Source organism: Haliotis asinina, chromosome 1 (genome assembly GCF_037392515.1).
Source record: "Haliotis asinina isolate JCU_RB_2024 chromosome 1, JCU_Hal_asi_v2, whole genome shotgun sequence".
In the NCBI taxonomy this organism is placed as follows: domain Eukaryota; kingdom Metazoa; phylum Mollusca; class Gastropoda; order Lepetellida; family Haliotidae; genus Haliotis; species Haliotis asinina.
Window position 1 is genome coordinate 79,478,630 of NC_090280.1, and position 16,496 is coordinate 79,495,125.

The following is a 16,496-nucleotide window of genomic DNA, read 5'->3' on the forward strand; positions in this document are numbered from 1 at the left end:
TGATCAAATGGTATTAGATTCCCGGAAACTGCAAGACTATTCACTGCGTATTAACACGTAGAAACATCGCTAACAATTGTTTTGTTGTGTCAACAGTGGTGACGTAATTCAAATCATATTGTGACGTAAAGTCGAATGACGTCACAAATGAGCAACTACAGATGCTACCATGGTAACCAGCTGGAACGGCCAGCTGATAACACTTCACTCCTGAACCCATACTCGATGTAAACGAGTGCAGACAGTAAAACCCTTTGGTTTACTTTTGTGTTTTACAATGTCGATAAACATCATGTGTTGGCCATTTTGACACCGTCGGTTCCAAATGCATTCCCGTGCTTCAAATACTCAATAACATCCGGAAAATGGCCAACACATGATGTTTATCTCCTAATTAACACTGGGGCTAAGTTTACTTAGACTGGCTTTGGAACATTGTTGACGTATGTACGTGAACTGGCTAAACCCAACATAAGAATGATGGAATGATATGAACCTCCTGAAACAACACTTCTTCCGCCAGTCAGGATTAGGGAGTATCTGATACACTGGAGCCGATATATTACATAACAAATACTGCGAGAAAGAGTGCTTATGTCAGACAAATGTCGATTGTCATAACATAACGATCATGCCATAAAGGAAGACGCAGGTAAGAACTCACTCCACGCTCAGTCGAGCTCTTGGTACTTGTTGCAGGAAAGAATAATCACCCGAGCCCTCTCTGCTGAATATCCTAACCTGTAAAATAGAATCAGGCCTACACCAATCTTGGAATGCAAGTTCGAGACAAGCTCCGGAATGCCCATCCTCGATATCTCCAGCGTATACGTTCCGATGAATCTCCACTATACCCTGGATGCATCTACGGCTGGCTTCGCATTCTCACAGTAGCCAATCGGCTAAGCCGCCGTTACAACTGAATTTGCCAGTGTCAACAATGATAGCGGTCGCAGCTGCGAAGGTTTGTTCGCAGTGCAACTCAGATTTGAGGGAAACCATACAGACACATTGATAGGTCCGACAATTTGAAAAAAATATATGTGCAAGAAATCCTTCTGCCTCTTTCAGAGAACCTGTGCATGGTTCGTGTTGAAAAGTTTAATCGGTAAGATAATTTTAAGCGAAGTGGGTTTTGATTGGTTCGCTTAATTTCCCAGCGTATACACCTGATTGGATAAAAAGCCAGCCAAGGGAGGTACTAAATTTATCGGGCTTAGCTGTAGATGCATCCAGGGTATAGTGAAGACTTATCGGAAAGTATGCCCTGGAGATATCGAGGATGCGGAATGCCCAGATTCAAGATAAACTTCGGGCCGAGTATATATCTCGTTTAAAGAAAATCTGGAGCTCCGAGCTAAATGCTCGAAACAAGGTCAAAGCCACCAATACTTTTGCTGTGCCAGTCCTCTCCTATTCCTTTGGAGTAGTTGATTGGACAAAACAAGACATCCAGAGTCTTGACCGCCTGACCAGAAGGATCATGACTTTGTGTGATAACAGAGCACACCACCCTCTTTCGTCTCTTAATCGTTTATACATGCCAATCAATTCTGGAGTTCGCGGTTTGATTAATGTGGAGGCTCTTCATGATAGAATTTTACTGTGCACTTTTGCACATATTTATTTATCGGATGATCCTCTGATGATCCATGTGAAGACTCACGATGAAAGCAAGGGATTCCACAGCTACTTTAAGCGTGCCAAGGTTGTTGGACACAATCTGAAATTTGAAGTTGATTTTCTCCATGGCGATGTACTGCTGGACGGTACAGCGATGGGAGTAAACCAGGTGAAGTCATTTACCAAATCTGCCCAGAGTCGGTCCTTTGTAGAGAAACTGTCTGAGAAGCCATTGCATCGTGTGTACATGCAGTGTGTGGAACAGAACAGCAATCCAACTGACTCCTTCGCTTGGATGAAGTCGGCTGGTCTCAAATGTGAAACTGAAGGCTTCCTTTTGCTGCTCAGGACCAGTCACTTCCCGCTCGCAATCGCCAGAATGAGCTTCTTAATCAAAATGTTAACATGAAATGTGATCTTTGCAATGAATTTACAGAGACTGTCCAACACCTTGCCAGCAGTCTAAGTAAACTTATCCTCAGTACTTTTCGTTACACTCCACCACTGAGTTTAACAAAACCTTATGGGAGGTCGCGTCAGGTAACCTTTGAGATTGACCAATGAGAACACAGCTTACCAAATCGCGAAAGTGGACATTCGCACGTACCTTTTGAACTTTTTATCTCGAAAAGGTTCGTACCCGAACGATTCCGAATGCTATTTAGTGTACGATCCCTTCCGGGTGATGCACACGGCGCACGTTACAACCATGACAACGGTGAGTAAACAGTCCCTGAAAATAGTGTTTTTGGCAATATTCAAGGATGTCATCTTGCGGAAATATTGGCTAATGGTAACCATGTCAACAGAACCCCCAAAGCGTATATACAGCTGGTCAAATAACTGGGTTATATACAGATTTTTGTTTGTGGGGAGATCTGTGTCGGTAACCTGAATATTTTGAAAGTCCCACCGATCCCTAAACAGTAGCCGTTGTTTGATTGGTTCAATTTATTTAACCGTCTCGCGTTTGATTGGACGGTTATAAGTAGCTCAAAGGTTACCTGACGCGACCCTCTACTAGGTTTTGTTAGACTCAGTGGTGGAGTGTAACGAAATACACTGAGACTAAGTTTACTTAGACTGACCTTGCCAGTGGATGCCCTTCCTTGGCACAAACAGCATACCTTAAAAGACATGATGGCATGGCTCGTTGTTTTTACTATCGTCTCCAACATGCCTGTGGCTTTGACCCCGAGATCCATCCGTGGAACGACCCTGAACATGTGCAGGGCTTCCTGGAAAATGATGCTTTTAAACTTCTTTGGAATAGGCCAATATACAGCCTGAGACGAATACCAGTCAACACACCTGATCTTGTCCTTTTTGATAAAACCAATGAAATTATTTATATCATTGAATTTTCTGTCCCTTTTGACTGTAGTGTGATTGGCAAGGTTCAGGAAAAGCATGATAAATATGCGGACCTCGCCTCTGAAATGTCTCGTTTGCATCCCAAGTACACTGTCGTCAGGCTCCCCATTGTTCTCGGAGCCCTTGGTTTGGTACCTCCTGATCTCTTGGCGCAGATCAGGAGAGTGCTCGGGTTCTCCACTGGGAGCACAGCCCTTCTGACAATCTGGGTAATGCAGAAGGCTGCAGTGTTGGGGAGCCTCCATATTTTCCGGAACGTTCTTGGTGGGTTCGACTAGGCAGTGTTTCGTGGGAGAAGTCCCATTTGTAATTGAACTTGACGATTTAAACACCGGGGTTGGCAAGGGCTGTGATTTTATTAATTGCGAACTCGTACCCCATGTTGCCCAAATTGAATACAGGGTTTGACGACACACTTGTAGTTTAAATGGTTAATGGCATGGCTAAAGTACGTTCTAACTGCCTGAATGACACACATAAATCTCAAGGTATTTAAACTGTAACAGGTTTACATAAAAAGACCAGCCCAAAACTAGAGCAGATGGTGCCTTGATCTAACTGATCTTGTATGGGCTAAAGCTCCATTAATAAATACCTCACACAGAAATGCCGTTTTCTGATTGGTTGAACATGTTCTATGTTACTCGTTTGGAATACCGAATTCAGTTGGTCCTTTATGTGCATACATGTCATGCTATTGCAGTTTGTACTTAAATGTGTACATTTACACAAGAGGCAATTGGCATTTGGCCTGGAGCACATACAAATGTAAATTTACACATCAGCAAGTGTTGTGCTTGTGAACGGGGCTTAATTAGTCCGTCTTCAAACTTACGTGGATCAGTTATTCATATGTATTGCATTGACGTTTGTATTTTGAGTAAGGTTTGATAGCTAATCCCAAAGTGAGTTGCAGTCTGTTTCTGGTAGTAAATATTTTTTCAAGACATGAACATTTCCCTTGTATCTGAAAGCAAAGGTGTTTTTACTTTACTTTCTTTCTTTGGTTGGTTCGGTTTTTTGTTGGTTTTTTGTTGTTTGGGGATTTTGTTTGTTAAACGCCACACCCAACATTTTTTTCAGCTATATGACAGTGGTCTATATATGTTCGGGTCTGGACCAGACAATCCAGTGATCGGTATTGATCAATATATTTTAGATGCATTGATATACATCAACAAAGACAGTGAGCCTGATGAAACAATTCTGTTAGTCGCCTCTTATGACAAATCACTGGTTGCTGAAGGACAGATCTTCACATAAGTATTGTCCTACCTCAACAACGACGTTAACATGCCGGGTTTAAAAAGGGGCGGTGGGGTAGTCTAGTGGTTCAAGTGTTCGCTTGTCACACCGTTTTTATCAGGATTTCACATGTTAGCATTTTTCCACCCCAACAACATTGACACTTCAGGCCCCGATTTCTCGAAACAAACTTAAGTTTTTACTCAAATCGCAAACTGAGTTTCACAATTCTATACAGCTGATTTTTTAACTCAACTGTGTTTTAAATATAAAAACCCAAACAACATAAGCAATACCTGTCCTCCAGGCGCAAACTGTTCGCTATAGTTTGAGTTACCAATTTCAGTTCGTTCTGTGTTACTCGTTTTCTCATATTTGAGTAAAAACTCAAACTTAAGTCAAACCTCAGACTGTTTCGAGAAATCGGGGCCTGGTTTGAAAAAGACGAGTGGTTAAAGTGTTTGCCTGTAATGCTGAAAATACAGGTTCGATTCCCTCCATGGGCACAATGTTTGAAGTCCATTTCTGGGGTCCCCGTTGTGATATTGCAGAAATGTTGCTAAAATCAGCATAACACCACATTCACTCACTCTGGCTTAAAATCCAGTCTGGGAAAACACATTGCCAATCAAGTGCAACTTGGAAATAAAAAGCCGTGCTACAGAGCAGTGCACTCGCGATGTAAATGTAAACTACGGGGTTTTGAAAAGACCGAGTAGTCTGAACAATGTTATAAAGATTTCCTGCTTAATTATCTACTGTCTGTGAACTCCAAACTAAATTCCAAACAATAATCATTTTCTGCATGGAAGCCCTTGATGATGCTTACTTCACTCTATGTGTCCTTTTTTCTGTAGCAAACTAAACAGGATGCGACGAGTCTGCATAATGAATGACCTTGACCTTGTATCGCATATTGTTACGAGTGGAGAGATCACACATCAATTTTAATAATAGTTTTAATGCTGGCAAAACAAGTATCACAGTGAATGGTTAAAAGTCTTACTTTGTTAAGCACATAACAGTTCCAATTATTTTTGTTCCATCTCCTTCCACTGAATATGATCACATAAATCCAAATAATTGTCATAAACTATGCCGACATGGCACTCTCAACTTGACAAAATGAAGACCGCCGACCTGGCCAACGTCTTCACTCCCGACCTGGGAACTGATCACCTCTCTTTGTGTTACCCTGCTTAACCAAGTCAAACCCAAGCTGTAGTTATATAATCCTATTGTCTTTTCCTTACCCCAGCTTACTTACATACAATGGAAAGTGGTCAGTGGTAAGCAGAGCTTCTTAGCTTCATGGTGAACAGGTAGTTAAAGTATTTTAGATTAACTTCAAATTTTATAAACATATTTACAGATATATGTATAGTATAACATATATAAGCTATTCTCACTACATACTCATAACAATATGAAAATGGCTCTGTGCAGCGCCCTTGTGCCACTGTAGAGTGCCATTTAGCAAAACCCCGGAGGGTGTGTTTGGTTACAGAGACCGGCAGCAAAGTAACACAACATACTGGCATTTCTGTATTCACTTTTCTCAGTCAGAATACCAGCGATGGGGTAGCCTAGTGGTTAAAACATTCGCTTGTCACGACGTAAACCTGGGTTCGATTCCCCATATGGGTACATTGTGTGGATCCCATATTGCTGACATACTACCAAATGCGGCATAAAATCATACTCACTCACCCAATGAGAACTATGATTATAACTGTACCTTATCCCATAGCAGTCATTCTGTAAAACTCCCGGCCTCCTTTTTATTAAACCCTGCATCTATTCCCATGTTTTCCTTGAGATTGATGCCATGTTGTTCACAGTACCAACCCAACACTGATTGGAATTCTTTCTGATTGATATGTTAGACCTAGCAACAAAGCCAATCAGATAAGCAAATTCAAATCAATTTCGGGTAGTTTGAGAAGAATGGATCCGAGGGCCATGGTCAATTCCAAAGGAGATGAAGAGGATGTGTAGCTGGGAACAAAGAAAGAAAATGCCCATACAGTATTGCCAGTTACCAATCAGAAACAATGATGCAAGTGATATTAAGAGAATAACCAACGAGGTACGAGTGATTATGGGAAATATGTAGAGTTGAAATTTAATAATGTTCAAAGAGCCGAGCCTTGGCGATATATTAACGAGGGCATATTTCCTGTAATCACTCGTACCGAGTTGGTATTCTAGTTATTACTCATATTGTAATTTAAAATGAAAAACCACAAAATTAAAACCACCCGGAAACACGACTTAAGACCTCAAACAGCTGATTCTGCGCGTATTAAACCTAACGTCTTCAGCGGTAAAAACATAACTACGCTATGGCAAATAGTACCTCGTATAATAGCTTTAAAATGTTAACATCTTTTAAATGCAATATCATTTAACTTAATAACAACTAAAACAGTCCATTCATTCACGACTGGCGTGTGTCTAGTGACGCGTGACAGCGGTGTTGAAACACACTTTGGCAAGAGCCTGTCAGTTTTGGGCAGAGTCAACGGTTAAATGTTGGGAAAGTTACAAGACAACCATCCCACGAATACATCTTGAAAAAGTGTGCTATCAAGACACTCAGTGAGTAAGAAGATTAAACATTTCGCTCTGTGGTAAGCATTTTACAGTCACCTCATTCCAAGAAGGATAACTCTAGTCTTCCACTGGGAAGAATACGCTCTTTGGAGCAGGAGGTCGACTGATAGAAGAGTCATTCGAGATGCTGAAGTGGAATACACCACCATATATTGGACCTGAGAATATTGTACCTACGGAATAAAGATTTACGGCTTGCAACAAAGACTGTGACGTCTGGTGGCAGTCTGCTCAAGCACAGGCAAAATGTGGCGCAAATGGGTTGCGCAGCATAGAGAAAATGACCAGTCTTCTCTCTTCGCTCGCATATAACAAGACTTGTCATATTCTCTTCGCTGCGCAACCGTATTTGCGCTACAGTTTGCCTGTGACTCAAGGCAGAGGATGAGTGGGCAGATTGGGATCGAGGTTAGCCAAATGGTGGCCATAATTGCTTACAAACAACATGGAAAAGGTTCTCATTTTTTTTCATTTTTCGGTGAGGTTATTTATTTTAAAAAGACCGCTATTTGTAATTAGACCACAATTTTATTGCAAAATAATGCCTGATAAAAAGAGTATTCACATTCTTCAACCTTTATATTTTCTTATATAATCTCAGAATCACACTCCAGCGCAGCAATGACTTGGCATAAGTATGCTGGCTCCCCACATGGAACTCTGGTTAGAAGAATGTCTCAGAATGAATGAGTAAAGCACTTCCTAATTATCAATGAAACAAAAAAAAGTTGTCCATGAACTTGATTCATGGAAACTAGTTTTGTCAACCAAGCAAGTTTCTTCTCTACATCGCTGACCAATCAGCACCAAGAATCCACACACTGCAAATATCAAAGAGATATTACACGGGATCTCTTCGCCTCTATGGGTGATAAAAATCAGTTATCACTTTCATGATGAAAAAACAATAACAAGTGTTTAAGTTCTTATATATTTTTACTGACTCAGCTGATATAACAACAAAGAATAATCACAATACTTTACATTCCAAATGTACACAACATGTATTCAACAGATGGACCTTAGGCTCGCCATTTAGTAAAAGGTTCAGGTCGAAACAGTTCACCACATAAAACTGAGTTTTACCAGCAGAGACCTCTTGAAAAAAGAATGAGCTGTGTTTAACCCTTACTTTGGTCTGTATTACAGTTATACGTCTTGTCGGCTTGATATTCAGAAATGCAAGTGATACAAGTCTTGGTGAAACCCACACATATGGTTCTGTCAAGGATCTCATCCTGTTGTTCCTTAGGGATGCAACTCTGCCACGCTCTTTGAATTGCCAGAAAAGTATGTACACCTTTGTTCAAGACTTGCCAAACACAAACAACCATTGATGAGCTGATACTTACAACACGTGACAGTATGAATTGGTAAAACAGTATGAATATGTAGCACAAACATTACAAAAAAATTAATTAACAATTGTGTGCACAAATGAGTGGACTCATATCCTTGATTATCCATATTATCTCCATTCTGTTACCAAAGACTTACCCACCATGGCTACCTCTTGGTAGTGAATGAGTGGACTTGGTTTAATGCCACTTGATACATAATATATATATGCTGTGGGAAAAAATAAGGGATTACATGAAAGCAAAGTGTTAATTTTTTTCCTGGGTTTCTTCACATGCAGTGTATCGTATAGTATATAAAGAAACCTGAAAAAAAATAATAGAACACTTTCATGTGATCCCTTATTTTTTCCCCTCAGTATGTTATACTACAGCGTGGTACTACAATTCACAAGGTGATGCAGGTCACAGACATTTACCACTGTCGTGGAACCAAGAAGTATTGCACTGTGCTGACAATACAACTTACTGACACAAATGGAGGGAACCCATGATTTTGGTTCCTGCTGTGCTGAAGGGCAGTAACTTCACACAGCAAACTGCAGTCTCAGTTAACAGAGCCACCTGTGATTCTTTATTTTGATTTGCAAAATCACTTCCTCCATTTGTTACAAAGCACTAGAATTCACTCTCTTAACTGCTTAAAAATATAAAAAAATCGTGCAGCACATATCCACATTAAAACTGCAGCTAGCTCAATAGCTTAAAATCAACAAGATCATGCACATGTAAAAGTGCAACCTCAGAGGACCTTGATTTATGTAGAAAAGAAGGAAAAGAAAACTGTGAAAAATAATTTTTACTGAAAACAGTTTAGAATGAGGATTCAAAGGTGTGTTTAGAAATTAAGTCTGAAGATGCTCCCCATTCTACAGTGTGTGAAATTTCTTTCTGGGGTCCCCTTCAGTGAAACTCCTGGAATATTGCTAAAAGCATTATAAAAACATACACATTAACCACTAGGCTACCCCATTGCCCTTATTACACTGGAAACTCAAGGACTGACACTGGTGTGTTCAAAGGAAAACAGTACAGTTCCTTATTCCTTGAATTTTAATGTAAATTAAACCATCAACTACTGCTGTAGCACTCAGTTATCAGACATAAGGTTTTACTTACATCTCATACATGCCATCATCTTCAGCTTACAAAACAATGCTTTAAAAAACATTCCTACTTCCATGGAAAACCAAACTCTGAAGTTACAAGGCATCAAGGGCCTTAAGCTACACTGTTACCAAAATAAGCTAGAATAAAATTCATGAGTGAAAGGTCAGCCATTCATTCTGGTGTGACTGTCTTAAGTCTATGTTAAGAGGTATGACAAAAAGGGAACTATACCTTTTAAGTGCTAGGCTATTCAGCTTAAGAGATTTACGTACAATCAGCACAAGAAGATCAAAGCTTCTCTTAGCATTCAAATCCAACATCAAAAAGATATTGGTTAATGCCGTGCTAATTATGCAGTGAGACTTGTTGTTAGTGGGCATTGCCAAATTAATGATGGATTTCATGCTAAAAAGCCAAAAGTGGGACTCATAATCTTGTGATTTTATTCGTAAAAAAAATTGAAAAAAAAATAATAATCAAATTGAATCGTGGTATGGGTGATTTGTTGCTAGTCTAGTGGATATCAAGTGCTGCAACAAAACATACAAGTTTCAGCGGTAAAACTACTGTGGACATTATACATTATCTGTTAAAGAAGAGTATCCATAATTTACAACGATGAATTTGTCCAAACATACTACCACAACAGCAACTGTGGAAAAGTTTTTATTTACATCTGACAATCAGCCTGACCTCAGGGGCACCACTTCCAGGTTTTATATTTTGAAATATCAAAGACGCAAAACATAATATGCTGTTACTAATGTCTTTTTATGACTTCTTGTACTCTATCCTCTCCACCTTGACATCGTCGTTTATGAGTTTGTAGACGTACGCCACCACATTAGACTGTTGGATGTCCAGGATAACGAAAGATGGAATTACTTCACTGAAAAACACAATTACATTACATATATGACGGTGGCTATATACAGTCAAAACCCATTTATACGTTTTTTACATGTTTTGGTTATACTTGGAAATTGTTCGGATAGTGAGACATCCGGTTAACTGGATCAAACAAGCAAAACGTGAAAATTAAGTGAAAGCAAATACCAAAAATTTATTCATGTATCTACATCAATGACGACAATACATGGAAGGTGGAACGCAGGTTACAAGTTGTCAGGTTGTCTCGGAGGTACAATCATATGGTGTGTGAAGCTTCAGGTCGTACAGTAAATAAAAAAATGTAAATCCACAATAAAAAGTCACTGTTTTGCCAAATGCATATTCTTTTTCAATTTTAAAGCTGCATTTCCTGCCTTGAAAACATCTGACATCGCGTTGAAGTTATGATGTCTGTTGAAAGTAAACTTCCAGTCAAGATCACGTGGCAGGCTATTTTTAACTTGCATGATGACGATAGTAGGGGCTGATTTATGAGTGTTATATACTGCACAATTACAATGTAGATAACCATAATCCTACTTTATATGTGTTTTCGTTACTGAAGAGACTACCCGTGAAGGTCCCGGGGTAGACTAGGCCTTCAGCAACCTATGGACCCGTGAAGGTCCTGGGGTAGACTAGGCCTTCAGCAACCCATGCTTGCCATAAAAGGCAATTATGCTTGTTGGAGAGGCGACTAACGGGATCGGGTGCTCAGACTCGCTGACTTGGTGGACACATGTCATCGGTTCCCAATTGTGCAGATCGATGCTCATGTTGTTGATCACTGGATTGTCTGGTCCAGACTCGATTATTTACAGACCGCTGTAATATTGCTGAGTGTGGCGTAAAACTAAACGCTCACTCACTGAAGAGACATGTGTTTTGATTTGTAATTAATCAAGTAATAATGAATACTCTTAGTCACAAGGAAAGAGTACTGACGTGACACATACACATGCACATGTGCACAGATGTGTCCATCTCGATAACAGGATCATTTTCCAATGGAAATCTATGGGAATGGATTGAAAATGCTCTATCCCGGTCCAGAAACGCAGGGCACCTCACAGACAGCTTGGGTTATCTGGGGTAATGCACTGTCCCAGTCCAGAAACGCAGGGCACCTCACAGACAGCTTGGGTTATCTGGGGTAATGCTCTGTCCCAGTCCAGAAACGCAGGGCACCTCACAGACAGCTTGGGTTATCTGGGGTAATGCTCTGTCCCAGTCCAGAAACGCAGGGCACCTCACAGACAGCTTGGGTTATCTGGGGTAATGCACTGTCCCAGTCCAGAAACGCAGGGCACCTCACAGACAGCTTGGGTTATCTGGGGTAATGCACTGTCCCAGTCCAGAAACGCAGGGCACCTCACAGACAGCTTGGGTTATCTGGGGTAATGCACTGTCCCAGTCCAGAAACGCAGGGCACCTCACAGACAGCTTGGGTTATCTGGGGTAATGCACTGTCCCAGTCCAGAAACGCAGGGCACCTCACAGACAGCTTGGGTTATCTGGGGTAATGCACTGTCCCAGTCCAGAAACGCAGGGCACCTCACAGACAGCTTGGGTTATCTGGGGTAATGCTCTGTCCCAGTCCAGAAACGCAGGGCACCTCACAGACAGCTTGGGTTATCTGGGGTAATGCTCTATCCCGGTCCAGAAACGCAGGGCACCTCACAGACAGCTTGGGTTATCTGAGGTAATGATGTCCATCATGTTGTATGCACATAGAGTATGTCCCTGCTACATAGAATTCAGCGCTAAGTAAGTGGCCAATTATTATTATTGTGGAGGTACATATATACCTCTATGGGTCTTGCAACACTCACCTGTCTAGTGGACAGTAAGCCCCTGTAGCTGATCCTGGGTTAATGTAGAACTTTCCCTCGTGTTCAAATGCCTCAAACTTGTGTGTATGACCTGAGATGAGGATGTCAACATCCAGTTGTCGCTGGACCATTGCCAGTGCTTCGATGTCACCCCATGGCACCACCTGGTGCCCATGGCACAAACCTATTCGGAACTGCCCAACTGTTACAACTTTTTGCTCAGGATAATTCAAATTCTGAAAAAAAAAAGCGAAATAGAAACTTTCAGATCACCATATAACAGAATGCATAATGGATTCAATATCAGCATGTTCCGCATATCTACTTAACATCAGTCCTGTGAAGATCCCGGTTAGAACTGGCCTTCAGCAACCCATGCTTGTCGGGAGAGGTGACTAACAGCATCAGGTGATTGTTTCGCTGAATTCACATGTTGTATCCCAATTGCTCATGATGCTGATCACTGGATTGTCTGGTCCAGTCTCAATTATTTATAAACCACCATCAAGTAGCTGGAATATTGCTTTTCAAGGTGTTAGACAACAAACGTAACATTAAACATGTTCACTTTGTAACGTTACACTTAAACATAATGCCTGCGTGCAATTTCTTTATGGGACATGACATACTTAGGTCAAAAGATCTCTGGTAACAAGAAAAGCAGGGCTTAACATTCACTTCCCGAACAAAACCACAGGATCAGGAACTATTAAAAATCACTGGTCCTCACTGCTATTGGTCCTCCTAAGGGCCTGTTAAATCAAATTCAAATTTGCACTTGCTTTGTAGAATTTTGTCTTTAAAATGACAAAGAACAAAAACTACCTCCTGAATAAAAAAACAATGCACTCGCAACATTTAGGTTACATGAAGAATATATCGCACTTAGACATACACTAAACATACATTCACTGGTTGTCAAGTTCACACTTGACAAGGGGATGATAGAAGGTAAAACTTTTGAAGACGTGTTGTCAAAGATGTCCAAATTCTTTCAGTTCTTGCCAGGTTTTATCTATTCATTCATTTCTTTTTTAAATGGGATATACATGTTGACCTCATGGATGATGTATTTGATGAGTTAATACACATGTATGTATTTTGTTGGTGAGATCACAAAATGAATGAGCAGTGTACCAAAGACAATCTCCCTGACCTATCTTGCAGTGATGACATGAGATGTCAACCTCTATGTCAATAGTGTTGTGAGTGACACGGCTGTGAACTGGGTTCCTCATTAGGATAAGAGAGCCACAATCAACTTGTAGCACCTAGTGGCAGCAAGAGTTGTATTATCCCCAGGGAGTTAAGATGGACATCTAATGATCAAGGGAAACAAATACCAGCGCACTGAGCATGCACTAGTTGCATATGTGAGCTATATAAATAACCTAAAATAATAATGGTCATGAATAGATGGTGGGTGGGAATTCAAGCCTCTGTGACATGCTACTATAGCAGCACCTGACATCATTGGATGGATCAATGATAGACGGATGGATTTAGATGGATCAATGATGATGAGTTAGTGGTGAGCAGGGACGAGTTATGTCCCTTGATCAGAAGAAAAAAGCATGTGAAAGATGTGATATGGTGCCATTATGCAATTGTGATTGTGATTGTGATTCAGCTTTATGTACAATGTTTAACCTTCATGTCAGTGGTGTTTTGTGGGTTAACTCTAAGGAAGATGGCATGTATGGTCATTGTTGATATTCCACATTTCTACTGATGAATAGATGATGGTTGGTGGGACTTTGTGCCTGTATCAACTGACTGACATCAATGGATCAGTGATGATGATGATGACGATGATGATGATGATGACTGTTCCTGAAACAGACTGTTAGTTCTGAGAGTGTCTTAATGTCCATTAACACTTCAGATATTGCAACTTGTTATGTATTGTCAGTACTTGTCTATTGACACTTCAAATATTGCAACTTGTTTTTTATTGTCAGTAATTGTTAAATATTTGCGATCTATTTATCTATATGAATTCACTTAGCATCTGTGGATTATCTCTCTGTTTTCAGTTTTTGCTACACAGACACATCCAAAGAACACAAGAGACACTTTCATACATGTTAACAAGATATATGTAATGTTGGTAGAATTAATGACTGTTTTGCGTTATAGTGTTGCTATATCACAATGTGTATTTGATCATTAGTGGCATGTGAGAATGAGTTATGTCCCTTGATCAGAAGAATAAAAGCTCATGTGAAAGATGTGATGCGGTGCCATCATGTATAATTACAGTTGTGATTGTGATTCAGTTTGATGTACGATGTACGATGTTCAACATGAATCCTTGCAATGAGATAAACACTGCCAACGATGACAGGTCTCTGTAATACACCCATTGTACATCATAAAATGTGTTGCAATCTATGGCTTCAACATGAGATCAGTTCCAACAGCCACAGCGGCTGTTACAGTATTGGTGTTTTAATGAAAACTATTCCTGCAATATACACTGTAGACATAAATCTTTCATCTAACTTTGTCTTTAATTTAATATTTTAAAGGACATATTCACCTCATCAAAATCTCCTTTGACAACATGCACATCACTGGCTAGCGTCTTCAAGTAATCAAAAGATTCCTTAGTGCAGAGATTCCCTGTACATAAGATGTGCTGTATCTTTCCTGGCACAAGAAGTTTCTTGAAACGAGCAGGCAGATTGTTACATCTGTGAGGAATGTGTAGGTCACCTAACACAAGAACCAACTGAAACAAGAGAAAAAATATCATGTGATTGTGATGATGCTCGACAGCAAATCACCTTGGAATACACTTATTACCATGACGGAAGCAGTGCACTGTCCTAGACACACGTTTCTGGATTGCAATACAGTCTGGAGGATCAAACTCATGTTGCAAGGCTGAAACTTGGCTGCACATTTTCTACCCTGAGCATGCTGAGGATCATGTCTACAGGACTGTTCGACTGGAAAGGTGTACCCTTACTCATTGGCTAAGAGTTTGAGCTAACCCTCACTATACAATTAATTGCATGGATTGAGAGATATGAGAAGTATGTGAAGCTGGGTTCGCTGTCAGCTGTCTGAACCAATAAATTGTCACTGCTGCAAGCTGTGTCAGTTAAACTGCATCGCTACCCACTACACTGATCTGTTAACAGCTGATGTAAAAGCAATGCTATTTTTCAGGGCAGTATCATTTGCAGAAGCCCGAAGCCTTTTTAAACTTTGTCATTCCTTCATCGGGCAGATAATGAAAGACCTCAGGCTTATGCAAATGATAATGCTCTGAAAAACAGACTATTTCAGCTAAAATGGTTGTAATTTTTAACAAGATACAGGGCTACAGATAACTATTGGAGTCCATGAGTTATGTACTCAGTTGTGTTCATCTCAATTGGGTAACCTAATTTTCCTTTGAGTAACCAAATAACTTGCACCCATTTGGGTATTTTCCCATTTTCTATTTACTGTAATGCAGTTACAATGTTGGCTTGTTTCTTATTTATGTTTGATCTGTAACATGAGAAATGATAAAGATGACTGAGAGTTGCCAAGTTTATGTGCTGAAATATAACCTGTCAATATATATACCTCTGTTATTTTATTTATTTTTGTGTGTACACATGTAAGACACAATTTTCTGAATTCACAAAAATTCAAGCATACTTGAAAGCAATAACTTCATAGGAATTTCATTTTCACATAAATATTTGCATACTTTATGCAGACATGCAGCTTATCTGTAGCTCTGACATAAAAACTAACATTGGCATCAGTTTGTAAGCATTTAGTATGATTTACTGCTACAGTCCGTTTGAGTCAGAAACAGACCGATGAATTGCAAATTTTATCATTGCACAAAATTGCCAATATTGAACCTAAGTTCAAAGAGCCTTTGGAGAAGTCAAGGTGTTGGTAAAGTGGAACATGGGGTCATGGATGAATGAACATCAAAAGCTGAGCTCACCCTTATGACATCACCTGACAACACAGGCAACAGGCTACTGGTACCTCATCAGGCTATGTTGGGGCCATTGTGAAGTTACACTGGCTGGTCATTTCTGATAGCATGCAGGGGTTTTAATAATAGATATATACCCTCTAGCTATAAAACAATGATAAATGCTATGATATCATAACATGTAATGTTATGATAACATCGCAACACAAAACTGCTCGTCAATTGTTAACAACAGGACACTCCCCCCTTTAATTTTCAGACAATATCTAACCTACCCTCTTTGCTGCACAGATGACTTGACAGAGGCATGCCCATGATAATTATAACATTTACCTGGCTGTGTTGTTCAAGCAATCGTTTTCAAAATAAGCATACGTTACCATTTTGCTATGTGAATATGTCTTTCGATCGTTTTCACACCGGTTATCTCCTTCTGGCTACACAGAAACACAACTTCCCTCTCATGTGACAAGTGCTCTTTCTGTAAACCTACTG

At 40.1% G+C, this 16,496-nt stretch overlaps 1 protein-coding gene across 1 annotated transcript; it reads right to left on the reverse strand.

Moving 5' to 3' along the window:
- Window positions 1-7,775: 7,775 nt before the first annotated feature.
- LOC137297894 (vacuolar protein sorting-associated protein 29) lies at window positions 7,776-16,482 on the reverse strand. Its single transcript, XM_067829873.1, has 4 exons — window positions 16,382-16,482; window positions 14,592-14,783; window positions 12,050-12,285; window positions 7,776-10,215 (listed from the first exon to the last, which is right to left on the reverse strand). The coding sequence occupies exons 1-4, from the start codon at window positions 16,382-16,384 to the stop codon at window positions 10,098-10,100; spliced, it is 549 nt and encodes a 182-aa protein (XP_067685974.1). The 5' UTR covers window positions 16,385-16,482; the 3' UTR covers window positions 7,776-10,097.
- Window positions 16,483-16,496: the final 14 nt, after the last annotated feature.

What these genes read in the sequence shown, in the direction of transcription:
- LOC137297894 (XM_067829873.1), bottom strand. An exon ending in TCAAAGGAGATTTTGATGAG is followed by an intron (nt 12,286 to 14,591) that starts GTGAATATGTCC and finishes TTTTTTTTTCAG; the next exon opens with AATTTGAATTATCCTGAGCA. An exon ending in GCTTACTGTCCACTAGACAG is followed by an intron (nt 10,216 to 12,049) that starts GTGAGTGTTGCA and finishes TGTGTTTTTCAG; the next exon opens with TGAAGTAATTCCATCTTTCG.